The 27575-nt window shown below is 41.7% G+C and overlaps 2 protein-coding genes across 7 annotated transcripts in view; one reads left to right on the forward strand and one right to left on the reverse strand.

Annotated features, from left to right (window-relative positions):
- The window catches only part of ZNF106 (zinc finger protein 106), a 56345-nt gene extending 36894 nt beyond the window's left edge, over positions 1 to 19451 (forward strand). For all 4 annotated transcript variants that reach the window (XM_043919134.1, XM_043919135.1, XM_043919136.1 and 1 more), the window contains 12 exons: positions 864 to 1644; positions 1992 to 2047; positions 3170 to 3315; positions 5367 to 5501; positions 7682 to 7798; positions 10034 to 10225; positions 10679 to 10741; positions 11584 to 11703; positions 12247 to 12318; positions 13126 to 13197; positions 14927 to 15073; positions 15520 to 19451. In XM_043919134.1, coding sequence (XP_043775069.1) covers positions 864 to 1644; positions 1992 to 2047; positions 3170 to 3315; positions 5367 to 5501; positions 7682 to 7798; positions 10034 to 10225; positions 10679 to 10741; positions 11584 to 11703; positions 12247 to 12318; positions 13126 to 13197; positions 14927 to 15073; positions 15520 to 15576 — 1958 coding nt within the window. In that variant the 3' untranslated portion in view covers positions 15577 to 19451. The remainder of the gene's footprint in view (positions 1 to 863; positions 1645 to 1991; positions 2048 to 3169; positions 3316 to 5366; positions 5502 to 7681; positions 7799 to 10033; positions 10226 to 10678; positions 10742 to 11583; positions 11704 to 12246; positions 12319 to 13125; positions 13198 to 14926; positions 15074 to 15519) is intronic.
- A 487-nt stretch (positions 19452 to 19938) lies between these two features.
- The window catches only part of CAPN3 (calpain 3), a 49551-nt gene continuing 41914 nt past the window's right edge, over positions 19939 to 27575 (reverse strand). For 2 of the 3 annotated variants that reach the window (XM_043919140.1, XM_043919139.1), the window contains 10 exons: positions 27371 to 27388; positions 23980 to 24093; positions 22932 to 23009; positions 22495 to 22552; positions 22334 to 22398; positions 21796 to 21864; positions 21628 to 21706; positions 21289 to 21405; positions 20912 to 20970; positions 19939 to 20590 (listed from right to left, as the gene is read on the reverse strand). In XM_043919140.1, coding sequence (XP_043775075.1) covers positions 20564 to 20590; positions 20912 to 20970; positions 21289 to 21405; positions 21628 to 21706; positions 21796 to 21864; positions 22334 to 22398; positions 22495 to 22552; positions 22932 to 23009; positions 23980 to 24093; positions 27371 to 27388 — 684 coding nt within the window. In that variant the 3' untranslated portion in view covers positions 19939 to 20563. The remainder of the gene's footprint in view (positions 20591 to 20911; positions 20971 to 21288; positions 21406 to 21627; positions 21707 to 21795; positions 21865 to 22333; positions 22399 to 22494; positions 22553 to 22931; positions 23010 to 23979; positions 24094 to 27370; positions 27389 to 27575) is intronic. The other variant, XM_043919141.1, reaches the window with a different exon arrangement.

The following is a 27575-nucleotide window of genomic DNA, read 5'->3' on the forward strand; positions in this document are numbered from 1 at the left end:
TTCAGTCAGTTTTCTAGATAAGATTCATCTTCTGGATTTCTCAGTACTTAACTGTTTTTATCATTTCGAGTACAGACTAAGGTTAATACAGACCTGAGGAACTGGTGGCCGTGATGAAAGGGCAGAGGGCTCTGGTGTTTGGAACCATCTAACAGGAACTTGGGGGTTTTGATAAATAGCCAGAGATTTTACTCTCTTTATAAAATAATCCTTATCTGGTTACCATTAGAGAATTAACTTCTAAGTTGTTTAAAATCTTATCTAAAGTTTGTATAACCACAATGGTGCTATATTGAAAAATTAAGAAACAAATTGATATTGTGTGGTATTCTTTTTTTTTTTTTTAACAAAAACAAAGTCTGAAGAAGCATCCTAAATTTTGCTATTTGTTACAGCACTAATCATTGATATGTACATCAAATATATGTTATCTTTCATATTGAATTTTGTTACTTTTATATGGATAGTATTTAGTATTTTTTTTTAATGTGGTGACACTTTTTTCAAAAATAGCTTTTATTAGATTTCCTTTTCTGACTGCAAAAGTAATTCATATTCATTTTTTCAAACAAGAAAGAGAAAACATCAGTAGAAACAATCTCTGCCCATAAAAGGAGCTTTTTAGGATATAAGACATGCACATTATTTGCAAGGCAAAGTGTATAGATACTGTACTAGAAATACATGTAGGTTATGGGAAGCTGAGGAGTGAGATAACTAAACCATGACTGTTAAAGTTGTTAACATATCATCAAAGTATCATATTATTTGATAGAAATTCAATCAGCGATAACTGTAGTTTATGACTACACATAGCAGGCACAAAGACGATGGAATAATTTTTTTTTTCCTTCTCAATTCAGGAGAGATCAGTGACAATTGTCCAGTTTATCCAGTTACCACTGCAGCATTGTCCTTATCAGAGCTAACAGAGAGATTCCATGAGCCTAGCCAAGAACTGAAGTTTTCTGTGGAGCAAGGAATTACCAGAAACAGAGGGAACAGTCCCTCTTCCCAGTCAGCTGGTCTTCCTAGCATAGATAAAGAAAGTGAAGAGCCAAACAAAGGCAACAGTGGGTCTGAAGCCTGTACCAGTTCTTTTCCAAGATTATCCTTTGCTTCAGAAACCCCTTTAGAGAAAGAACCCCACTCTCCAGCTGACCAGCCAGAACAACAGGCAGAGTCCACTCTGACATCAGCTGAAGCTAGGGGGAACAAGAAAAAGAAGAAACTTAGGAAGAAGAAAACTCTGCGGGCTGCCCATGTTCCCGAGAACAGTGACACTGAACAGGATGTGTTTACCGCTAAGCCTGTAAGGAAAGTAAAAACTGGAAAGTCTGCTAAAGGGGGGAAAGTGACAACCTCCAGCTGGGAAGATGGCAGAACTGGCGCGGAACAAGAAAGTGTCAGAGATGAGCCAGACAGTGACTCGTCTCTTGAAGTCCTAGAAGTGCCTAATCCTCAGTTAGAAGTGGTAGCCATTGATTCTTCTGAATCAGGAGAAGAGAAACCAGATAGCCCATCTAAAAAGGATATTTGGAACTCCACAGAGCAAAACTCATTAGAAACTTCTCGCTCTGGTTGTGATGAAGTTAGCTCTACCAGTGAGATTGGCACTCGCTATAAAGATGGCATCCCTGTAAGGTAAGGATACTGTGTTGGTCCAATCAGAGCAGCTTTCACCATTCTTTCATTAGAAAACAGAACTTTTTGTTCCAAATCAGAATTTTTTTTAGAGTCACATTTATAGAAAATCAGTAGGGATGACAGGTGTGGATATCTCCTTAGCAATGGCGAGTTTCTGCTTTCTCACTTGTGTTGTAAATATTTACTGTGTTTTCCATTCATATAAAAATTTCACATGCAGAAACTGATCTTGTATCATTGCTATTTTGTTCATTGTTTAGAATAATTTTTTGAGTCAGGAAAATACAAGTTTTCCTCCCTGTCCTGTTCACACAGATATTAAGACTTTTGCTATTATTTTGTAGTGTGGCAGAAACTCAGACTGTGATCTCCTCCATAAAAGGATCAAAGAACTCTTCAGGTATTTGGTTGTTCGGTTTTATTTAAATGAATTACAGGAGGGACTTCCCTGGTGGTCCAGTGGTTGAGAGTCGGCCTTCCAATACAGGGGATGAGGGTTGGATCTCTGATCTGGGGACTTGGATCCCACACATCTTGGGGCAACTAAGCCCATGAACCACAGCTATTAATCACTATAGAGTCCATGCACTCTGGAATACATAAGTAAATAAATAAATCTTACATATTAAAAAAAAAAAGTGAATTGATAAATTAATCACAGGAAAAAAGCTTTGTAAGTATTAAAGCCAGGGTTTAAATCTACTTAAATATGCTTATAGAATAGGGGATGGGGACTGGGCTTATTACCAAGAGGATGGATTACTTTGACCAGCAGTTATTGGTATCCCTGAATCCTCAAATCCTGGCATTTCAGTTTCTTATTCACATCTCTAATCTGGATCTCTCGTGTGTTCAGCTAATTAGAATAGTTGGCCTTCTGTGTCTTCAGTTCTGCATCTATGGATTCAACTAATCACAGATCGTGTAATGGGCATTTATTGAAAAAAAAATTTGTGTGTAAGTGGACCTGCACAATTCAAAGCATGTTGTTCAAGGGTCACCTGTAAACGGGAGTATGTATATAGGTTATATGTAAATACTATGCCATTTTATATAAGGGACTTGAGCATCTGTGGATTTGGGTACATGTTGGGTGGAGGAATCCTGAAACCAATCCCCTTGGTTACCAAGGGACAATTGTATTAAGGTTTTGTTGGCTCGGGGGGTTTGGGGGGTGGTGGGCTTTGCTTTGAGAAGGAATTACTTTAAAAATAATGCCTTACTCAGTAAAATAACTGGCAGCAGAGGAGCCTGGATGTGGGAAGAAAGGTATTTAGTGCCTTAAAGGGTATCATTCAAAGACTCACTAAGTAAGTATTTTTCCCCTAAGACAGAGGCCTTCCCTACCTTTTCTTAATATGAAATCTTCATAATGAAGGTCACTAATGCGAATGTGGTATTTTGCTAGGCGAACCAGGTTTTTAGGAGAATCCAGGGACCACTTTTTCATGATGTTTTAAATTTCTTATTATCTTTTGAGATACAAGCCGACACATTTCTGAAACATACTGTTGTTTTCTAGAAATATCTTCAGAGCCAGGAGATGATGATGAGCCCACAGAAGGGAGCTTTGAGGGGCACCAAGCTGCAGTGAATGCAATTCAGATATTCGGGAATTTGCTGTATACCTGTTCCGCAGATAAAACTGTCCGAGCTTATAATCTGGTGGTAAGTTGATAGATCAGTTTGAATGTTTTTGTTTCTTTACAGGTTTTAGAAACTCCCAACTTGTTCTCTTTTAAACATGTGTCTGTTTGCTTTCCAGAGATGGAGTAGGCTCTAGACTAACTTCAGATACAGTTGATCTAGTGACTCAGTGGGGTCACCAGAGACTTAAATTCTTTCTTTCTCTCCTTCTATTTTCTCTGGTATCAGCTCTTCCTGAAGCAGGTTCTCCTGCTCACAGATGTCAATAGCCACAAGAGTTTCTTTTCCCTCCTACCGCCAAAAAAGGGTCCTGTGCTTTCCTCCCTAACCAGTCACTTGGCAAAAGGAGATGGAATTATAACAATAGGCTAGGTATAGTCAGGTCCCAGCCCTGGAGTAGATGCTGAGATCTGTCACCTAGTTGTTACGGAAGGGATAGAATGAACATTGGGAAAGTGTCAGAGGAGGCATTTTCCCTGAGAGTTGATGAATTGTGCAAGTTATTAAGAAGAGCAGCAGTCTTTCATTACCCCACACTTAATCTGATGCTTATAACTCTTAATTTTCTTATAGTGGACTTTGGAGCTTTGAGTCTGGTATTTGTGCTTCCCTGGTGGTACATGGTGAAGAGTTCGCCTGCTAATGCAAGAGATACAAGAGACATAGGTTTGATCCCTGGGTCGGGAAGATCTCCTGGAGTAGGAAATGACAACCCACTCCATTATTCTTGCCTGGAAAATTCTATGGACAGAGGATCCTGGCGGGCTGCCGTCCATGGGATGGCAAAAGAATTGGACATGACTGGGCACACACAGGATATCAGTTCAGTTCAGTCGCTTACTTGTGTCCTATTCTTTGCGACCCCATGGACGGCAACATGCCAGGTCTCCCTGTCCATCACCAACTCCTGGAGCTTGCTCAAACTCATGTCCATTGAGTTGGTGATGCCATCCAACCATCTCATCCTCTGTCGTCCCCTTCTCCTCCTGCCTTCAATCTTTCCCAGCGTCAGGGGCTTTTCAAATGTGTCAGTTCTTCGTATCAGGTGGCCAAAGGATTGGAGTTTCAGCTTCAGCATCAGTCCTCCCAATGAATATTCAGGACTGATTTCCTTTAGGATGGACTCATTGGATCTCCTTGCTGTCCAGGGGACTCTCAGGAGTTCTCCAACACCACAGTCCAAAAGCATCAGTTCTTCAGCACTCAGCCTTCTTTAGTCCATCTCTCACATCCATACTTGAGTACTAGAAAAACATATGTCAAACTGATTCTGTTTATCAACAATGATAGCCAAGAAACTTTAGGAACACTATGTTATCTGAACAAGTACAGTGAAAGTATATGAAATTGATGAAGTCTTTGAAAGTCGAAAGATTAAATGATGGACTGAGAAAATGTGTTTACTATAGGCAACAGGTATATAGGTTCCTTTAGCCTAGTAATGTATGAAGGGCAACAGAGATGACTGAAGGCAGAAAGCAGTGGTAGTACCAGGAGGCATGAGTGTGAGATTTGGGGAATTGGCTCTAACTCTAAATTGTAAGGTAGGTATAGGTATGTATGTACATTGTAAATATATATAACAGTGTGTGCACAGAGATAACAGGACGTTCCATTATGAAACCACACCTGGGACACTAGGACCTGTGATGGCATGTCTTTGAATATTGTGACGCTTTCTCTACACACTGATCAAATGCAGCAACTTATCTGGGTAATTAGCTATAGTTTGAATTTGCTTGCACTTTAGTCCATATGCTAGAGAGACTTGGCCTAGCATTAATTAAAATTCTGATCTATCTTATAGCAAATTGCCCTGAGTAATTTTTGGTATGGCTCAGTTAACATATAAGTTACATATAAGTTAACGTATAAATTAACATATAAGTTACAGGTCTGTTCACTGGGCATTCAGTGAACAGGTACTTACTGAACACTAGATACTAGGTACTAGTCTAGACTCTGGGGACACAAACATGAACTGTATGTTTTAGTTTTTTTTTTTTTAAGGAAATACATTATCTTATCCATCTATAGCCACAAGTAATGATCTGAACTGTGCTTGACTTTAGAGTCGAAAGTGCATTGGTGTCTTTGAGGGCCATACCTCCAAAGTGAACTGCCTCCTGGTTACTCAGACCTCTGGGAAAAATGCTGCCCTTTACACTGGTTCCAGTGATCATACTATTCGCTGCTATAATGTTAAGGTAAGTGGGTCCAGAAAAATCAAAAGTGATGATATTGAAGCGCTTTGACTATATTTACTGTGTAGAGTGGAGACACTGAGACTGATGCTTCATACTGTTCACCGTCTTGCTTTTAAATCTGTTTCAGTACACTTCTAACCTTTGGTAGAAATTAGGCTTAGGTCTAAACCATGTTTTCTGTCTCTGTCCACATATCTTTTCACTTGCTACTTAATAATATACCTCTTTTGATCTTTCCAACAAATATTCCTCTTGATTTTTATTTTCATGTCATATGCCAAAATTAATATTAGATAGAAAAAGAAATGTTAAAAGAAGTTTTTAAACTTAAAGACTTAGAAGTAGATCTCTCCTCTGAGCAAGAATTTTCTAAATGAATTATAAGAAATGAGAGAAAATTATTTGCATTAGAATATACATATATATACACAATTGCATAATATTTAAAATATAAAAATCAGTGAGCAGGAAAAAATATATACATATATTCTTAACTTTAAAAGACTTAATTAAGAAAATTTATGATACCATGTAATTAGGTTTTTAATGTATATAGATGGGATATGTGAGATAACCGGAACACAGGAAAGGGAGAGGCTAGAACTATGCTGGTACAAAGTTCTTATATTTTGTTGAGGATAAGTCAATATTAACTTGAACTAGATTGTTACAATTTAAAGAGGTAATCTCTAGAAGGCTGCTTTAAAACTTCAGTGTACATCAGATGAACCTGGAGAGCTTGTTAAAACACATATTACTAGATCCCTCTCCCAGAGTTTCTCATTCAGTAGGGTTGAGATAGAGCCCAAGAACTTACTTTTCAAACATGTGATACTGATGCTGCTGGTCTAGGTCACACTCTGAGAACAGCTGCCCTAAAGCAACCACAAAAAGAATAATTCAAAGAAAGATAGCTTAAAAATTTAATAGAGGAATTAAAATGGCATACTAAAAAAACTGTTTAATACAAAACAAGGTAGAAATGGGGGAATAGAAATAAAAATGAGACAAATAGCAAATTGGAGTCTAAATCTAACCATGTTTAATAATCATATTAAATGTGAATTAACACTCAGATTGAAAAGGAGATTGACTAGATAAAGAACAAGCATCAAAATCTATGCTGTATACAAGACTCTTAAATTCAAAGACACAGGTAGGCTGAAATAAAAGAATGGGGAAAAAAATGTACTGTTGCAAATAGTGACACAAAGAGCTAGAGTAGTTATATTAATATCAGGCAAATAGACTTTAAGACAAAGAATACTACTGAGACAAGGGTAGCTTTCTATAACGATAAAAGGGTCAATATAGATGACATTCAAGACAGGAAGACAGAACAGTGACCTATCTTACAAGAGAATAACAGAGCACCAAAATATGTAAAGAAATATTGATGACAAATCCACATTAACAATTCTTTTTTTATTATTTTAGTCACTTAGTACCATTCAACAGCATTCAATCTTGAATACTTACTATGTAATTGGCCCCATTCTAGGTAATTAGATTTTATCAATAAAACCCAGTTCTGGGAATTCACAGAAATCATTTTATGAACATCAGCTCAAACTGTGTTTGTATAACCTGTATATTCATCAGGATTATGAAGGAAATTTTTTAAAAAACATTCCAGGGCCTACTGAGTCAGAATCTCAGGGTTTAGGGGTGAAGCTTGGTGTTCTATATATTTTGAAAACTTTTTGGGTATTTATAGACCAGCTAACCTGATGCTGGTTTAAAGGAGGCATTTGGGAGCTGTTGAAATAGAGAATCAGTTGCAGGAAAGCACATAGTACTTAATTAATGCAATTATCAGATAATACAACTATAATCTTTATTTTCTTTTTTAGACAATGAGTGCAGCTTTTTCTTTGGCTACTTAATTTAAGAGGCTAAAACCCAGTTCATAGTGCCCTTTGAAGAATTTCTACATTCCAAGTTAGAAACATAGGTAGCATTATTAGAAGTTACATTTGTTTACTATGTTACCTACAGCTTGAGGTTCCTTGGCCACAATTTCAAAGCAGAAAACAGTCTAAGATACTTTTCTACAAAATGGAGGATGCAGCATTTTCTTCCTCATAAAAAATAATTTCACACTCTTTTTCACAGAGGATTGTTTTCATATCTTATTTGCTTTTAACCTCTACTGATCAGGTGTTGTGTGCTTTTATCAGACTCGAGAGTGTGTGGAGCAGTTACAGCTGGAAGACCGGGTTCTCTGCCTCCACAGTAGGTGGCGAATTCTCTATGCAGGACTGGCAAATGGCACTGTGGTCACCTTCAACATAAAGGTTAGTGGTAGGGGAGAGAAGGCTGAACTCCCATGCCAATTAGAAGTGGTGTGTGTGAGGGAAGAAGTCGAAGATAAGGCCATTTTCCTGTTTTTGTGTGTGTAAGAGAAAGCAGCAGAATTAGCCACTGCTCAAAAACTTACCTTCTGTTGTAAGTGAAACAAAATGCATTCTGTCTGCTCAGGCCCAAGTGTGCCAGGAGCGAAGTGTAACTCTTACTAAATTAAACCAAGCCTAATGATTTGGGGCCAAATAATGAGTCATGGGTTAAACTAGTTTGTCTCATTTTAAGAATGACACCATGAAAAGTGAGCTTAAATGCCTTTGAGTATGACAGTGATGTTGTTTAGAACTGATTTAGGGTTTCATGAAAGTAGCCTGTTCTGTAAACTGAACTAAGTCAAAGTTTGCCTTCACGCCCTTGGGCCTCATTCTTTCCTGACCCAAATATAAATCCATTTGTTAAGCAAACCTTTATTGAGCACTGTTATGTGGTAGGTCTCAGGATAAGGCTTAGGAAACGAATACAGGCCAATTCCTGATGGCTCTCTGCTTTGTTAATGTAGTTGAACTTGTAAGCTTTAAAGCATGAATGACGTGATCCAACTGGTATTTTAGAAAAAGTCACTTTGGTGTTGAACAGATTGGAAAATACTGGTAGTAGTAGAAGCTTGGAGACCATTTAGGAGGCTTTGTTAGAGCAGCTGACATGTAGACTAAAGTGAAGAGAATGCATAACAAATATAATCAGAGGTAGAAGTGATAGGTGTGGTTGCTAACTAGTTGTGGCATTCTATCCCAAGGCCGTCTGGTCATCTTTTAACAGTGTATTAGAAGTTTACTGTATTATGCCTAGTTATAGTATCATATGTTTAGTTAGTATCTACTGTCTCCTTCTACTAGGTATCTGGAACTGCTTACAAGAAATGCAGTAAAATATGCTATGGTTTCTGCCTTTAAAAAGCTTAGAATCAAGTTAGAAGAAACTAGCCCATATATGATCAGATATCAGGTTATCTGGTTCACTTGATATGAATAGATCACAGAAGACAAAATAGATTTAAAATGTTTTAAAGGCTAAAACTTGATAATTACCCAGTTCTATTTTGTGAGATTAATGTAATCAAAGGTAAATAGAAGTTAGGAGCCAGACTTTTGGGGCAAAATGATGAAAAATTCAAATGGGAATGATCTTTATTTTTGTTTTTTTTAAATGGTCTTTAAATGGTTGAAAAGCCCCAGCAAAGATGGACTTTGAGACAGAGATTTGAGAGTTTCTATGGAGGTGTGAATTTTGAATCCTTGTTAGGGCTGGACCTTTTTCTGTTTTGCCCACACTCCTGGAATGCAGCTGCTTCCTGGAGCTCATCAAAAAGCCAGGGCTGTTGACCTTGGCCTGTCTACCTTTGGGCCCTGAATGCCTTTCATCTATCTCCCCAGCATTTTAAGATGGCTGAGATTGAGTTTCCCAGCTGCTGCTCTTGGCTAGTCTCTGGGAGTTTTGTCTTATACTTGCACCTGAAGTACCTTTTTAGAGTTTTGGGAAAGTAGGAAACTATGAACAAGATTGGTTTGGGAGTAAAGAAAGCAAGTCTAAAATCTGAAGTAAAGGAATGTTTATCCACATCCACATTCAGGATGTGACCATGCTACGCTGACTGAGATAAAGGCTCCTATAGTTTAACTTAATGTTATGAGAGAGAAACATGGAACCAGAGGTCAGAATAAGGTCAGAATAACAGAAAGGTGGAGAATGAGAAGCTGTTGTCTAAGAAAGTAGTTCTCAAAGAGAATTTTGGAAGCAACCATGACAAATAGAGTACATACATTTTGGATGACAAAAATCAGACTTCTTGGGTCCTTGGCATGGAAAATGTATTCAAATATGGAAAAAATGGTTTCTCTTTCACGTCATTGACTTAAGGGAAGTGAGAGAGGACATAAAAAGAGAACCAGATTTTAATTATGATCAGGATATCATGGGTCAAAGATAGAAACGAGTTTATAACGTAAAACTGTCCCCACTAGAATGGAGGAAGAAGGTGTCATGAATACAGAGAGTGTTGGAATGGGGATGGCAGAGGTTGGGGAGTTAGGGATACAGAGCGGATATGAAAACTTACAGATAGGTGTTAGAATTTAGAGTTTGTATCAAGGTAGTGATTTGGATTAGTTGATGCTGAGTTTTTCCAACTAAGTGGTTTTTACTTCATGTAATGGTGGCTTATTTTTCAGAACAACAAACGACTTGAAATCTTTGAATGCCATGGCCCTCGGGCTGTCAGCTGTCTTGCCACAGCTCAGGAAGGTGCCCGAAAGTTGCTGGTTGTGGGTTCTTATGACTGTACCATCAGCGTACGCGATGCACGGAATGGATTGCTCCTTAGAACTCTGGAGGGCCACAGCAAAACCATCCTCTGCATGAAGGCAAGTATACAACAGGAGTTCATTGCCTGGTGCAAACAGAAGAGTTCAAATGAAATTTCCCATGTTTTCTAATGCCTTATTTAGAATACAGGAGGTTACAATCCTTTTCCTTAGGCCTGGAATCACCACAGGGTGTACTGTTTTTTAGCATATTAATTGAGAGACAAATATCTTATTGTCGAGTGTAGATACACTCAAATGCTGTTCTAGGCTACTTCATAATCATTCCAAAGAAGCAACAAACCCAATAATATGTTGTCAGTTCATCAGAGTACTTAGTGGCAGCACATAAATTTCAGTTCAGAAAATTTGTCTGAGAAACTTATTTTATACCTCATTTCATGCTTATCTCAAAATAGGGTGGAAAGGAGAATTTGCCAATGTATATTACAAGTTAAAGGAAACCTCAGAACTTAATGCTGAGTCTCACTCACTGAATATTTTTTCTTTAAGGTGGTGAATGACCTTGTGTTCAGTGGCTCCAGTGATCAGTCGGTCCATGCTCATAACATTCATGTAAGCCTTGTTGGTGTATCTTTAATAAAATGGTGGATAAAGCTTGAAGGGATTCCTTCAACCTCTTGCAATTTAAATTAAGCCTCCTTTCTAGTGAAAGACTTAATAATAATCCCTGTGCATAAGCTCTTGGATACTGTTAAGCACTGTAGAAATCAAAATTTTTCGTGGGGGACAGACTCAAAAGTTTACGTCAGGTTTAGTTTGAATGTCTCATTTAAACGTGAGACATACTCAATATCTAAGGCTCTGAGAAAGTAGATATGATATAGTTTAAAATAGCACAAATAGAAACAGCCGTGAGACTCTGCTTGGGTCATAGAGGCCACTTTTTTTTTTTTAGTTCTACCAGTTTATACTACCAGCCCATCTCCCTCCACTCTTGTGCACACATGCTCAGACATGTAACCCCATGGACTGCAGCCTGCCAGGCTCCTCTGTCCATGGACTTTTCCAGGCAAGAATACTGGAGTGGGTTGCCATTTCCTTCTCCATAGAGGCCACTTTTGAAGTTCAGTTCCTAGTCTGAACTTCTGAGGTTATTCAGCCTCAGGAACTTTTTGTCCAGATCCAGTGAAATGATAAAAGTGAATATACTTCAAACACTAGAAAATATATACACACAGAGCTGTGGCCCTTCTCTCTCTGTAACACTGGGTTCTCTCCATCAGGATACAGTGCATATAAGTGTTATATAAAATACGTCACCTGTCTAAAATTAATACAGTTACATGTGTGTACAAGTAGTCTCATTACCTCTTTTAGAATTACAGAATTATAAATCTCAAAAGTCAAGACTCTTAGAAATCAGTCTAGTGACTCTTGTCTCTCTTCTGATGCAGACTGGTGAGCTTGTCCGGATCTATAAAGGTCACAATCATGCAGTGACTGTGGTGAATATCCTAGGGAAAGTGATGGTGACTGCTTGCCTGGATAAATTTGTTCGTGTCTATGAGTTACAGGTAGAATTTAGAGTCACTATTTTGTTGAAATGATTTGGAGAGATGGTCTGTTTGGATTTGGTGTTTGTTTTTGTTTTTAATATGGAAAGGCTGGGGTGGAACTCAGGAATCTGTGTTCTTCATAAGTGTTGTAGATAATTATGAAGTAGTTTGGTCCTTGGACAGCACTTTCAGAAATACTGCCCTGAGGTACCTGGTCAGGTTCACAGGTGTCAAAATTTAATGGTTTCTGGAGGGCAGCTGTAGCCTGTCACATCTGTGTGGTTTTCTGTGTACACGTTCAGGTTTGGGACTTTGACACTGCACAGAAATTGGTGGGGATTTTTTTCCCCCAATTACCAGCTCTTCCCTTGAGGAGGAGGACTTATTAAAAAGATTGCTGTTCAATTATGCTTCTGTTAACAAGTGACTAGTGCTTCAGCTTAATACCTCAGGTACAGTTTTAAACTTGCAAAAACCTTCAAGGACTATGCTTATTAAACACAAGGTATAAATAACCTTCATTCTCTGTCTTTTTTCCCCCCTGCCCTGCCTCCACTTAAGTCGCATGATCGGTTGCAGGTTTATGGAGGACACAAAGACATGATTATGTGTATGACCATCCATAAAAGTATGGTGAGTTTAATTTGCCATGCCACATATTTGCCTTTGAATGTGTTTACTAAAAATTCTGCAGACTCTTAGTAATGTTACTACTTGTTACTTCCAAAAATGACATCTGTTTTTGCTATGCCTCATTATTGAATGTTTTCTATCTCTTGGTATTATAATATTGAGAAGTAACCCAGTAGTGCCCTTGAATATTCCATTTTTATTAAGAACTAAAATAGTTACAATAAAAAAATGTAATACCACCGTTAAATAGAAGGTAAATTTAAGGTGTTTCCAGAAAAGAGTGGTGTTTTTTCAGAGACATTATGATCTGGACAATACATTGGAATAGAGTCAGGAGATTTGGTCAGTGTGGCATAGTTATAGCAGACCTAAAAGTAGAAGCTAACACATGTAACCCTACTAATCCTTGATTTATTTTATTTTTAAATTTTGAGGTTGAACCAGAATGGATATTTTTCTAACTTTAAGCAATAGAGCCTTTGTCCCAGTGAAATACAGAGGCCTGATATGTAATGCCCAGCAGAAGCCAGAACTACGCCAGTTAAAATATAAGCAGTGCCTCTGAGCCCTGCCACTTCTGCTGTAAACAACAGTCCAAGGAATGGCTTTCTAAGGAGCATAGCTTCCAAGTATCCAGACTAGAAGCTGTATAAGATACTTTCCTATTATGGTACTCTGGGGCTGGTTTGGGTTTATGGTTATAGTTTCCTGTTGTAGTGCTGCCAGCTTTTGGCTCTTACTTTGAGGATGTTCATAGTATTTTATTGTGTGTTGTTTTGGTCTGATAATATAAACATTTTTCTCTAGATTTATACTGGCTGTTATGATGGCGGTATTCAGGCTGTGAGGCTAAATCTGATGCAGAATTACCGCTGTTGGGTAAGGATTGAAACTGTTCTTGTCACCAGACTTAGATGTTGCCCAACCCTAGGCCAATTTATAGATCTTCATTATCATTGGTTTAACATTTTCATATTGAGTCTTCCACCATAGGACAAATAAGCTTATTTTTTAAAAAGTACATAAAATGCTTCTATAATTCTATAGTGAAAGTTCAATCTTAAGGTTAGATACAGACTATGTTTAAGTGTCCATCCAGAGGCTATTTCCTTTGTGTTTTTTATTTTGCTTTATTATTATATTAATACATGCCTACAAAAACATTAGTAGTACAGAAGTGTGTGAAAGAAAAGTGGAAGTGCTTATTTTCCTAACCTGCCTACAATATTTTACCCATTCCTCAGGCATTTACATGTATTAGTAGTTTGGTTTGTTCATTGGTTTTTGAGAAATAGACAGATAAAAATTTGCACTCTTGAACTTCTAAACCTCAGTTCACTAGACTAAATTTCATGGTTTTTATTTTAGAGTGGAGGATGGTAATTAAACCTCAAAACTTTCACACTGTTTCTTATAAACCTTAATTTGTTTCATCAGTTCTAATAGTACTGACCAGAGAAAAGTGGCTGGCACTGAATTTTTTTTCCCTAAACCCTAATCCCCTTTTCAGCATTGATGAACTGGATGCTCACATTTTAAAATTCGAGTTTAGATTTGTCTCTGGCCTAATTACTTTTCAACTTTTTATACATCACTATTTTTGATTTTTAGTGTTCTTAGTGAAGAGAGGCAAAATCTAGTAAAACAGTATCCAAAACATACAAATAGACTTAACTTATCTAGAAAAATGAGGAAAATACCTTCTGGTTTTAAAGCTGGGGGTATGAAACAGTGTTTACAGAAGGAATATTCAAAATGGCATTACTTTTTAGAAATGAACATGTTAGAATCATTTCTTAAAAGCCTGTGAGGAAAAAAAGCCAAAACAAGGGTCTTTATGCTTTCTGACTAACAATTGAAATATAGCCACATTTATAATACAGTTAAAAAAAAAAAAGATCACAAGACTGTGATTCAGGTGATAAAAATTGTGAGTAAAGACAGGCTTCCTTGGCAGTTTTCTGCCAGTATTTCCACAAATGTAGTTTTCTTTATCAAACATTTGTGTTTTCAAGTTTACAAGCCAACAATTCTTAGAATTGTTAAAAATAACTCCAGTATTACAGGGAAGCTCTTTGTCTTTTTAAATAAATGGGCTGAGAAGCTCTTTTTATGATGGCAAGGTGAAGAATTGTTACGATTTACCACACTGACAACCTGGAGGGCTGGGATGGAGGGGGAGGTGGGAGGGAGGTCCAGGAGGGGTATACCTGTGGCTAATTCATATTGACATATGGCAGAACCAGCAGGATATTGTAAGGCGATTACCCTTCAGTTAAAAATAAATCTTTTAAAGAAGGATAAGTATAGTTTAAATTGAATTTTATTTAATCTGTCTGTCAGTATTTGCTAACAGCTTCATTATTTAAAGACGTAATGGCTACATTAGTGCTTTGCCTTCTCAAAATACTGAACTATCAAAAGACTTCCCAGTCTTTTCAAAGTTTCTGAATAAATTCATGATTAATTTGGTTGCCTCTGGCTTTGTTGAATTTGCCAGCCAAGAATAAAGAATAGGGGCATACTCATAGGATACAACGAGGAATATTGTCATTGCATGTTTCCCGTACTCTTTATAACTTACCCTTTCCAATCTCTCTCTCTCTAGTGGCATGGCTGCTCTCTGATATTTGGTGTTGTAGATCATTTAAAACAACATTTGCTGACTGACCATACAAATCCAAACTTTCAAACTCTGAAATGTCGCTGGAAGAACTGTGATGCTTTTTTTACTGCTAAGAAAGGATCCAAACAGGTATATCAGTGGGATTGAGGTCAACCCGGGGTCATTTGACTGCTCAGAGCAGGGTTCGGTAAACCTTTTCTGCCTTATTAGAATGTTCAGACTTGCAGTAAACAGGGAGAGTGTAAGGATTTTTCTTTTTATTATTAATATTATTCACAGATTTGAGAGATAGCTTAATGAGATTTCAAGTGAAGAATTAGGTAATTTCTGAGAAAGTGCCTACAGAGAATGTTTTCACTTGTTCCAATCCAGTAACTGAACCTAGAGGTTTATTACAGCATTCTTGTGTTAAGAACTCAAGTGCACAGTTCCATGTGAATTAAGAGTGATGGGTCCTAACTGCCTTTCATAGATCACAGATCTATGGGAAGCTCTGGGAAGCTCTCCGTGGCTTTGACTTTCTTTTGACCTACTACCAACCTTTCTCTCATGGGTCCTTTTCCCTTTATTTCTAGGATGCTGCAGGACACATTGAACACCATGCTGAGGATGACAGCAAAATTGATTCATGAAGTTTTTTGCCTCCCATGTTGGGAAGTCTTTAGTTGAACTAATATCACATTGGCCCCTTACACAGGCCAGTGTCCTCCTTTCCCCAGTGAATCAGGGAAGGAGAAAGTGGTTACTAGCCAGGCTTACTACTAGCATAAGTCTGGGCAGCTCTATGGGATGATAGGTTATACTTCTGAGTTTTTGCTGGAGGTTTGTGAGATTTAAACAGATGTTTAAGGAACCATACTCTTCTGGGACAGCATGGCATATAGTAATTTATGCTACTGGTGTTCTCCAGATGTTTATTAAAGACACAGATCTTAATTGGTTACCCAGTTTGACCCTAATCACACATGTATTTTATTGATTTCAGTTTGTAATTTTTAGTTTCTGTTCTTAATGATGGTTTAAACCAATAGTCACGCATTTAAATACAAATTTGTTCAAATGTTAGGTTTTTAGGATCAGTCTTAATTTCTCTGTAATTATTGCAATCAGTTAATTCTGACCACTGGGTATTTTAATTGGAAGCAACTATTTTCCTTTCTTAACAATTATGTACAATGTGTTTCAATATTCTCTTCTTAGATGGACAGAGCTGGCTTTCAATGCTAAAGGGACACAAGAGATTTTTAACAGCTGGAGTAGCTGCTCTGCTGATTTTATTTTAGGAGCTCAGACAGCAGATCACATAATGACAAGTCCTTGCAGACAATAATTCCTATTGAACCTCCACAGATTTTGATTAAGTCCTTGGTTCAAGGCAATGCACAGACCTGCCATCTACTTGGAGATCTCACTGTTAGACCTGGGTACTCCCTGCAGGTATTGGCAGGCTGTTTGAACTGGAGGTGTAGCCTTTGTCTTTCCAGGTTCTGACTCTCCAAGTGGGCAGTGGGTTTGAAACCTTTTAGTTTGGTTCATTGCCAACCCCTCTCCCATTCTCTGGTTGTGCCTAGACTGACAGCAGCCATCATATAGTTCCTCTGGGCTCATGAGGTATTTTCCACCCACCCACAGTACACAAATGGGGGGATCAGGATAAAGCATCTGAATATAGTTTTTAAGGCCTCAAGCAGACTTCTTAAAGACCAGTGTATTGCCTTCACCTCCCCCACTAAGCTGAGAAGGAAGGGTGGAGTGGGGTGAAGGGAAAAAGACTCTCCCTATCCTTCAAGAGCAGCCAAATTAACAAAGCCTTCTTGACACCGCTTTGTTTTTGAATTCTCTCTGGACTCTTAAGCGTAGCCATAGAGGTGTTACTTTCTAGCCTTTTGTTTCTGTGATCGTCAAAACTCTGAAAGATTCTACAGAGAGAGGGAGGAGAGGAGAGAAGAGCCAAGTGCCACATACCAAGTTCCGGATGTGATGCCCACTCTTTCCTAGAGGAGAGCAGCCAGGTTTATCTCCACCTACCTTAGTGTACATGCTTCTTCTCCCATGTCTTTACTCAGGCTCTCGGGCAGGGGAACTTCACCTGGAGTTCATGGATAGGTTTCATGAGGGTATTCAGAACCCCTGGAATTGAGTGTAAGACTAAGTAGCTGTTCTTTTTTCCCAGGAAAGCCTCTGGTGGTTCCTACTGGATCCAAAATAAATAAAGAAAGAAAGAAAGAACTAATCTGGAAAAAAAAAAAAGAACTAATCTGGGAGATACATCTAGATGATGAATGGCCCCATGAATTATTTACTTCTGTCCTTATGAACAGCAGGACTCTTGTGTTGACCGCATTACTGAGATTTGCATGATATTTGAGAGAGCAGAGAAGATCTTTTTGCATAAAGTTTATGAGTGCTGTTTCTGTCTGAGAACAAGCATTCCCTTCTCTTACCTGATTTCCTGTACACGTGACCAGAGAAGCTAAGCTGTTCTGTGGGTTTGGGAATGGTGACTCCTAGGAAAGTACATTTGGATTTATTGCTAAACCTGGCATTTCCTTTGGACTATAGTGAACCCACATTCCCACACTGGCTGAGCAGTGTGCTGAGAAAAGTCTTGCATACTCTGTTGCATAGGTGCCCTTCTGTTCTGCCTGAGGACATGTCTGAAAAGATGAGAGTGGTGGAGCCTTTGTACAGCAGGAAGGGGATATGTGAGGTGTTGGGCAGTCGTGGGGAACTGTTGTAGGTACGAACAGATTGATAGAATCAGTAAAAACTGATTTGAGCTTAACTTTGATAGAATCATGCACAGTCTATCTGCCTTTATGTGTGCACTTATGGATGTTTCCTGTACGTGTGTATGTGTGTGGGCACCTATACTTAATGATACTTCTCCCCATTTCACAGGAATTTTCTTTGAAGCTGTAGCAATAATGTCTTTGTTTCAAGAATGTGTAAAACTCACTTAACACCAGGTTAGGTTAGTGTATTGCCCTAAATGCACTGTTGTAGCCATCTGTTTAGAAATAAAGGCACCATAAGCATCTTGGCTGCTTATGGTTGTGTGTTATTTTAAGTGTCTTCAAAGTTATGCAGAAGTCTTTTTTTTAAGTCTTCTATAATGTCTTGGCTGATTCTGGCCTTCTCTTCCCTCTCAGATTAGAGCAGTGGTTCAGGGGTTTGTGTTGGCGCTGATATTTCATACTCAGTGGAGGAAGGAAATTGTTACATGACGTGACAAAACACAACTCATTTCTTCTAAGGAATCGAATGTTAATTTTAATTACTTGTGTTTACTTCTGACAACAGAAGCCAAGAAAACCATAGCATAAATCCTTTTCTGTGTATATGCTAGCATTTTAATGGCAGTTTGTTCTGATGAAATAATCAGTGACTTCAAATTTTATCATGAAGTTTTTAATCAGGTTCAAAATTTTGGCATGCTACTCGACTCAGTATAAAGCAGTTAAACACAATACAAACAAAGGGTTGTCCTGACCTGATGTTACTTGAATTTGAGAGAACGTCATTGTTACTGCACTCCTGCTTTTGTGGAGAATTTGTTTTTCTGCCTCAGAAGTTGAGTGTTTAGCTCCTGACCTACCTATAATTTGTAGGCAACATTATTGCTATTTAAGTGATTATTTGCCTAACAAAGGGTTTTTTGTTTTTCTCTTTTTAGTAGATGATACAGTGGACAACTTTAGTGACTAGGAATGTGGATGATTTGGTGGGAGTAGGTGTACAATACTTAGCGGAATGGTAATGGTATATCTTATGGAAGAGTTCCATTTGAGGGGAAATCAAACTATATTGTGAAGTGGGATTTAAATAGCACATCCCCTCTGGTTTGCAGTTTATATATGCTGACTTATAAATTTTGTACCTGTTACCTAAAGGAGAGCTCCTAAAAACTGTTAAGGCCATGCCTGCCATGTTGTTAACAACAGTGATTTTATCCCAGCTGCAAATCCTCAGGATCCCGAGGATTTCAGAGATGCTGTCTGATTGATGGTCAGAAACAAGCTGTGGTGTAGGTGGTTTGGGCTATACTGCGTTCCATACATCAGTGGATGTGAGATCTTGATTAAACCAAACCTGCTACTAATCAGACAGTAACCGCTAACCTCACTTCCAACCCCCAACTCTGTGGCCCTGCCGGGTCTCATGGTGACTCACATTTCCCAGATTTCCTCTGAATTCACAGCAGTAGCCCAGTTGAATTGGGGGAGAAGGAAGCAAGGAGGAAAGGCTATTGAGGATCTTTCCTCCTGCTTCAGAGAAGTGCATGCCCTCGAGCTGCGCCAGTGCCCTTGGTGTCTTGATTTTTTTTTTTTTTTTAATTGAATATGGGTTAGAAGACTGAAATCAAATGACATTTGACTGCAAAATGTTTATAAGCAAATAGCTTAGCCTTCTTAACATTTTGGTATAAAGCTGTGAACTTCCTAACTTTGTAAAGCAACATATAAAGCAAATATAAGAGGAAAATAAAGAACTTTTACTAATTGTTTATTTTTGTTACCTTATCTACATATTCACGGCCAACCCTTTTCCATGTTGATATAGAGATCAAGAAGGAAATTGGGTGGAAAATGCAAGATGGTTATAGATCATGGTCCAGATAAGCAGAGCAAACACCTTCATTTAAGGGTTTGTCTAAGGTCATACAGTAGGTCAGTGTTAGTAGAGGAGCTCTGCGCCCTTACAGTCCGCTAACTTGCGCTTCCAGTTAATAGTGACCCATTTTGTCTTGATCTAGACACCAACAGCTATTCCCCTTCCTTTCCTGGTGTATCTTGGAAAGTATTTGAGTGATTCCTGTGCTCAAGAAATAGCAAAAAGGCTTGATTAAAGTGGGGTTTGGGATTTGTGTTTGTGTGGGTGTGTGTATTTTCCATTGCTGTATTCTGAAACTAGAGCTCTATACCTGATGGGTGAGATTGGAGCTACTCAGTCTTGCTGTAGCTCTCAATGTGAGAAAACAAAACACAATCAAACCAGCAAAACATATGCCTTTATTTAGATGAACTTTTTTCAGAATGCAACCTAACTTATGAGTCAGATAACCCAAAGTGTCCAAACCTCTTTTCACTGAACTAGTTTACTCCAGCGCAGGCCCATCCTGAAACAATCAGGCAGAACCAAGTGCTCATTGGGCTGCTGTCCCACTGGTGGGAGAACATAGAGATGATGGGGCGGACGTGGGGTGGGGGTTCTAGCACCAGGAAGTACTGAGTGCCATTGGCAAATGCTTCTGCAAACAGCTGCGAGCATCTAAGGAGAGTACTTGTCGTCAGAGCTGAGGCCATCAGACTCCAAGCAAAGCTCTCACTGGCCTGTGGCTAGCCGAAGCAGACAGAGGCACTTGGCTCCATGTGGCACAGGGACAACACAGCTCTCCCTTCCCCATTCCTTAACTGAAGGGCCAGGCTGGGCCTGACAAATGGATAGATGCCCTAAGGCTGGGAGGGAAGTGAGTAGAGGAGGAACTAGACTGATGAGGTGCCTGGAGGCTTCCTGGGGGTACAGCAACAGTGTCCTTTGAGGTAAGTGACTTTAGCTCTGTTGGATGAAGTTGAAATCCTGAGTGATCCTCCATGCCTTGGATGCAGCCAGCTTGGTTCAGGCATACATGGTGAGCTGCAGCCACTGCAAGAGGAAGTCCCAAGATCAGAATGCACATAAAACAAGAGAGCCAAGCCCTAGAGATTTAAAGAGTAGAAGAAAAGGCCAGTCCCAGCATGCCAGACACTGGGAAGATTTCCTGAGAAGCATCCTTCCCACAGATCTCCTCTAGAAAGTACAGATTTTCCAGCATAAAGCCATAACTGAGGCTTCCTTAGAGCCTTCCCCTAATACGCGTTCCCCATGACCACATCCTGCTGAGCTCTGAGCTTCCCTTTATCATCCCATCCCTCCACCTCAAATTTTAAAGTGCAGGGGGAGTGTACTGTTTCTGTTAGGCTTTACCTCGAGAACGTTGAGTTTGATGATACCGTCCCCATCCTTGTCAAATGCATTGAAAGCTCCTGCTCGGAAGAATGCACAGACCAGAGGCCAGTTAAAGGCACTCCCCCCACCCCCCACCCCCAACCACTTCATCTTTTCTTAAGAGGACCATGTGCCCGATGCTGCCCTTCAGCACCAAAATAGGCCAAAGTATCACCAATAACTGTCCTTTGCTATCCCATTCTGAGCCTAAAGAGGGCCTCCACCTTTGTTCAGCCTGAACAGTAGACTGGGATTTGTCCAGGGTCATATAGTGAGGTCAGTTAGTGGAGATTCCCTCCACCACCGGAGAGGGAGCAGGGAGGCACAAGAGAGCAGAAGGGTAGCTGTCCACTTACTGAACATGCCCTCCAGCCTGACAAAGCAGCAGATGAAACTGTCGAAGTCAATGTTCATGTGCTTGTCTGCATAGCGCATGGTAATGATATCGTAGAGCTGGTTGTTGAGGTGGAAGCCTGTGGGGGAGAGCACAGGAGAGGAGGAGATAGGGGTGAGTCCTCAGGCCTGCTTGCTTTCCCCTTAGGACCTCCTGGTCATGCTATGGCCTAGGAGAGGAGAACAAGAAGCTCCTTCTCATCCCTTTCTCTGGTAGGGCCCCAGTGGCCCAGTCCGCCCCTCTCATCCCCGCTCCTACCACCTCCCATCCGCATCCTGGCCACTCCACTTCTTCCCCATACCTGCATCATTGACTGCATTGCGCATCTCGTAGCTGTTGATGGTGCCGGATTGGTCTGTGTCATAGTGTTTGAAAATTTTCTGGCAATAGAAAATTTGAAGACAGAGGTCACACACTCAACCTCTGAATCAGTCCCTTCCTCACTCCCACCCTCTTTCTCTCATCCCACCTGCCACGTCTTAATCTTCTTCCAGAGGTGATGAAACTCTTGCAGGTTCAGTCTCCCAGAGCCATCTGTCTGGAGGAAGGAGGTCAGGGCTACAGGGCACATAGCAAAATCCTGTCTTGGGAGCAGACCTTCTGGGGGGCTGTGCAAGGAAGGTCCTCTATAGGAGGGCTTTGCCCAGGATATCCACCCTTGCCCTGACCTAGTGTTTTAACACCCCCCTCCATGCTTCCCTAGTCAGAATCAGTGCCTGCTCTAGAACCCAGGAAACGTTTCTCCAAGGACCACTCTTTTTGGGTAGGGCCTCAGAATCTCAGGCCTGAGGTTGAGAGCAGGGGCCAGTGTTCTCCCGACTGTGCTTCCTCCAACAGCTCCTTAAAGACCAGCAGCCAGGAAGTTTAGCGCAGGGCCTCCTTAAATCTTTGCTTGAGCATGAATTTGGGCCCCTGTGCTTGACTGGGCCCCCCTCACTGTTGCCCTAGCCCCAGAAGACTACATAGGGGCTGCCGACAGGGCTGGGAAAGGGTGGCAGGAAGGATACATCCATGAGAGCGATCATGCTACGGCAGGACTCCAGCGTGAAGCCTTGTGTCTTCAGGTCCTTATCTGAGAGGTATGGAGAAGAGTGAGGAGCTGCCTTCAGATAGCTGGACACACACCACCCCCACTGCCCACCTGCCCTTGCAGAATTAAGCTGCTCACGTTTGTTCACAACTCTGTTAAGGACGTTCTTGAGCTCATCTGCACAGATCTCCATGTCCTGAGGAGGAAAGGGGAAGAAAGTCATGGTTCAAGAGTGCAGCAGCTGATGGAGCATAGTCTTTGCAAATCAAATCCTGGCCATCCATGCTTGTATAGTCCATGACAGGGCTGTTCTGTCATGGGGAAGCTGGGGCTTTTCTGATGAAGACACTGTACCTTCAGCTGTCTAGAAAGCAGTGGGCAGCTCAGAGCCACCCAGTGGGTGTGTTGGTCTAGAACTCAAAGGACTTCACTTGCGGATTTCTGTGCTACACTCATATACCCCGTTTCCACCAAAAACCAAAATGACCTCCACTGAACGATCATGAAATAACTGGCAAATTGAGCAATTCATCAAGGAGAGGATGTCCGAGTGAGTCAGAGTTGGAGGTACTCACGTCGCCTGCTATCTGCCTGAAAATATTCCGGAACTGCCGCTGTTCCTCACTTTCCTGGTCAGTGTTGCTGGGCTCTGGCTGTGGAGGCACAAAGGAAAACTGCTCGGTGGGGACCAGGGAGATGGACAAACCTGAGAGGAAAGTTCCTTCTGGGCTGAAGGAGCCAGGGTGACTAAACCAGCCGTAGGTGGCAGCAGGAACTGGGTACAGAGTTGATGCTCTTCTTTCTTGGTTGAACCTACTGATCTGGAGTGAGAATCATCTAGGTCCCAATGACCCTTCACTCCGTACCTCCCCAGCCTCGCCAGAGGAGGTATATCAGCTGTGCAGACACGTAGACAGCCGCCTTGGTCCTCTTCCCCCATCCCCACCAGCTAGAGCCCTCTCCTCCTTTTACAGCCTGACCGTCCCAACCAAACCAGCCCCAGCAGGACAAAGCGGGCCAGGCCAATCTGATACCTCCAGCCGTTTCTGCCATCAAGGCCAAATCCTCAGAGGACCCTCCTCCCCTCCCCACGCTGCTGCATGGGCATCACAGGGGAGATGTCCCTGGGTTTATCTGGAATCTGGCCTGTCAGTCTCACCTCCTGTATGCTTTATATGACCCCCTGTCCTCACTCCAGTCTAACACTGTCCCCTGAGCTCTGGAGGACTCCACTTCCGGTGTCACCCCCCCTTCCCACTACTATTCTTTATCTTCCCCATTGTTAATGACACCAGGAAACAAGCTGTTCTGTCTCAAGCTGTGTCTGTCACAGGCTTTGCATCCCTCTTCTCTCATCCTCCTGGCTGGATGGGCTTCAGCAGGGAAGCTCAGCCTGTCCTTCCCAGGACCAGCTTGGCGTGGCAGCCAATCCCAAGACATTCATCCAAGCAACACCCCAAATTTTAGGAGAATTTGATGAGGGAAAATGTCAGTGGGACAAACCTAAACCTCTAGATGTTAAAGGGACACCCCACCCCTATGGCCCCTCCAACCCCCATGCACTCCTTGAACATAGGCCTTGGCTGTGTACAGGCCACCCCACTCATGCACATGCTCAGAAACCTGTGGGGATTTCGCTTCCTTATCAGGGCTTGCTTTGTCTTTGCCCTCCTCTGTTTCCTGGTCCACACCCAGCTCCTTATTGCTGTTTGCTCTGTCTGAAACGAAGATGATGGGCTGGAGAGAAGAGGGGAAAGGGGAGGGGGCAGGAAGGAAACAAGGATTACTGGCTGAGTGGGCACATGAGGCAACCTCTCTCCTGGAGCAGCTTTGTCCAGTAAGGAGGGGAAGAGCAGAGCTGGGTCTTCTTGAACCTCTGTTCAAGCTCCATCTCTGCAACTAACAAGCTGTGTGACTTGGGGAAAGATGCTCGGTCTCTCTGGACCCAAGTTTCTTACCTCCTTGTAGAGTTATGAGGATTAAACATGGTAGTTAGTACACGCGACAATGCTGAGAATCCTAAAAGCAGCATGGTATAGTGCAGTGATTTTCAAGTATTTGGTAGATTTTTTTTTTTCAAATGGAAACCTCGTTCAAATTAAATTTCCCCAGAAGCTCTAAAAACAGGGCTTCTCTGCTTAATGAAGAGGGCAGAGCTCTTTTCCCTTGGCACCCCCACATCACCATGGCAGCTATTGAGGCTTCTCCAAGGAACCTCTAGGACTTGGCAGAGTACACATTGAGAGAAGAACTATCTACATGGTCACTGAGTGGGGTCAGAATACTTGACTGGAGTCCCAGCCGTGCCCCTCCCATGAAAAATATCCTCTGGCCTCGGTTTACTCGCCCATTAATGGGGGTGATAAAACCTGCTTTGCCCTTTTCATAGGGCTCTTGTGGGGATCACACAAGATACTGAATGTGTGATTGTACTGGGAAAGCATTTAAGATGCTGCCCAAATAGAAGGGGTATTTGCCAGACATGCTCGTGCAAGTGAGGAGAATGTGAAAGGGTGGAGAGCGGCTGCCATGCTGTGGTGGCACTGGTTGGGGTATACATCCCATGGAGAAAGCCAGAGGAGGAAGGCAAGGCTCCTGTCAGTGGTGCAGAGAACAAGGGGCAATCAAAGTCTCTCAGTGCGTAAGAGTTCCTGAGCACTCTTGAGTTCCCGTTTGCCTTTCCATACTGTTCCTCTAGGGCAGCACCAATGGACAGACCCATGGAGAGTGCTTCCCCAGCTTTGGCTCCCAGCAGGCCCCAAATACCTTGGCTTGCTCTGCTTTCCAAGCAAGGGGTCTTGTTCAAGTAACTGATACCTGTAGGGAATCTCAGAGCAAGTGTGGCTAGCAGTCTGAGGCGGGGAGTGTGGCCATGGGGCACCCCCACCAGGCACACAACTTGGGGCCCGAGTGTGGGTCTGGGCCACACAGGCCATGGAGTGTAAAGGTCCAGCACCGGAGAGCTGAGGGCGAGAATCACGGGTTCAGAGCAAATATGGTTTACAGTTCAAGTTTCCCCACTCATTAGTTGTGTGTCCTCAGACAAGGACTTCTGAATCTTTATCCTCATCTATAAAAGAGGGATCCTGACAGCACCTACCTTGTAAACGCTGTTGTAACTGAACACAATGTATATTTTACCCCCAGCACAGGGCCTTAATATGCAGTTGGTGCTTGGTGAATGTCAGCTCTGGTCTGCACCAGCACCAATGCTTGGAGGACCCCTATGATGGATCCTTCCAGACGCTGTCATGAACACTAACACCAAACGTTTTCTGATGTCCTATGGCTATTGCTCCATTGCTGTGAGGATGCCCAAAGGTCAGTCATTTCTCGATGGCACTCTGGGTGACCAAACCAAAGTTGTAAAAGGGGTAACATTATTGTAGACATTACTGCCCTGAAGACCATGGGGGAAGTTATGAGGTGAAAGGAGCAAGGATGGGTTGATTGTAATCTCAAGTTCCAAAATTACACATAAAAGCTTTCCTCTGAGGCCCCAGAGATGCTTTTAGCATGCATGGTTAGCTTTAGTGATGATGTCCCTGCAGCAGAGTGGTCTTAACCAGGACACCCAGGAGGGCAAGCTCCCCAGGTATCTCTCCTTATCTTTCCCCCTGAAGCCAGTCAAGTTGAGCAGCTCCTCTGGGGCCATGCACGTGAAACTTCTCTTCCCCTCTCCCCTTTCCCATCTGGACATGCACAGCAAGCAGAGTCCATCAGGGCCCATGACTTCGAGGGGCTTAGTTCAGAGAGAGAGGTCACCATCTAGGAGGGAGTTGGCAACCTGCTTCACCTGAGATGATAACCCTGGCAGTGACAGCCCCTCTGGGTATCCTCTGCTACCCCCTTCCCCAGAAGGCTAAGGAAAAAGGAGTGGGGAGCAGGCAGGGAAAACAGGAGGAAGGAGGAGCTGTCCTGTCTGCAGAGCAGGCACTGGTGTCGGAAGACAAGGCCCTCCCCTGCTGCCATGGAAATCCTCACACAACTCCGTCACTGCTCCCCGAGAACCAGGGCCCATTGCCATTCCCACAAGAATCAAGTCTAAGCTTAGCTTAGTCACACCCACTTCTGAGAAAGAAGAGGTTCTCCTGTGGGTTTTTGCGGGACTCCCATGTCAGGCCCATTTTCACTGGTTGGCCACGTTCCCTCTCTCTTCTAAGCAGGCAGCAAAGTGTGTGGTTCAGAGCACAGACTGCGGAGCCAGACCTCCTGGTTCCAGGGTGACTCTGCCACTGGCTGTGTGGTCTTGGGCATGTTGGTCAATCTGTCTGTACCTTTCCTTCCTCTGAAAATGAAGGTAATCATAGTACAGGCATCCCTTGCTTTATCATGCTTTGCAGATACTGCATTTTTTACAAATTGAAGGTTTGTGGTGATTCCATCTGGAGTAAGTCTTATCGGTGCCATTTTCTGAACAGCACTGTGCACTTTGTATCTCTGTGTCAACATTTTGGTAGTTCTTACGATATTTCAAACTTTTTCATTACTATCTTATGGTGATCTATAGTCAGTATTCTTTGATGTTACTACTACAACTTGCTGAAGGCTCAGATGATGATCAGCATTTTTTAGAAATAAAGTATTTTTAATTAAGGTATGTACTTTTTTTTAGTTTTAATGCTATTGCACACTTAATAGACTACAGTATAGTGCAGACATAACTTTCATATGCACTGGAAAACCAAAAACTTCCTGTGACTTGGTTTATTCTGATACTTGCTTTTTTGCAGTGTTCTGGAACTGAACCACAATACCTCTGAGGCCTGCATGTACCAATCTCATAGAGTCATTGTGAGGATGGAGAGAATCCATGGAAAGCACGTACAACAGTGGCTGGCTCATAGCCTCCACTCAGCAAGTGTAAGCTATCAATGCTCTGCACCCATAGCTGCCAGAGGAGCTCAGGGAAGGAGGAGGAGGCCTGGGGAGAGGAGGCAGGTCCAGTGCACGCATGCTCACTCTTACACACTCACACCATGTGCTGTCTGCCCACTCACCCCGTTACACCCACCTTGGTTTTTTTCTTTTTCTGCACAAGAAAAGAAAATAATAAATGCAATATAAGTGAAAAGCAAGTTCCCAGAAAACCCAGTGGCTTTTGGCTTCCCTGTGAACCTGGTCCTCAGTGTCAGGTGAAGTTCAGAAATCTGGGTCATGTGGAGCCGAACGGGCCTGGAGGGTAAAGGGAGAAGAGAATTCTCCAGGCCCAGACACCG

This window comes from Cervus elaphus, chromosome 12 (assembly GCF_910594005.1).
Source record: "Cervus elaphus chromosome 12, mCerEla1.1, whole genome shotgun sequence".
NCBI classification, from domain to species: Eukaryota; Metazoa; Chordata; class Mammalia; order Artiodactyla; family Cervidae; genus Cervus; species Cervus elaphus.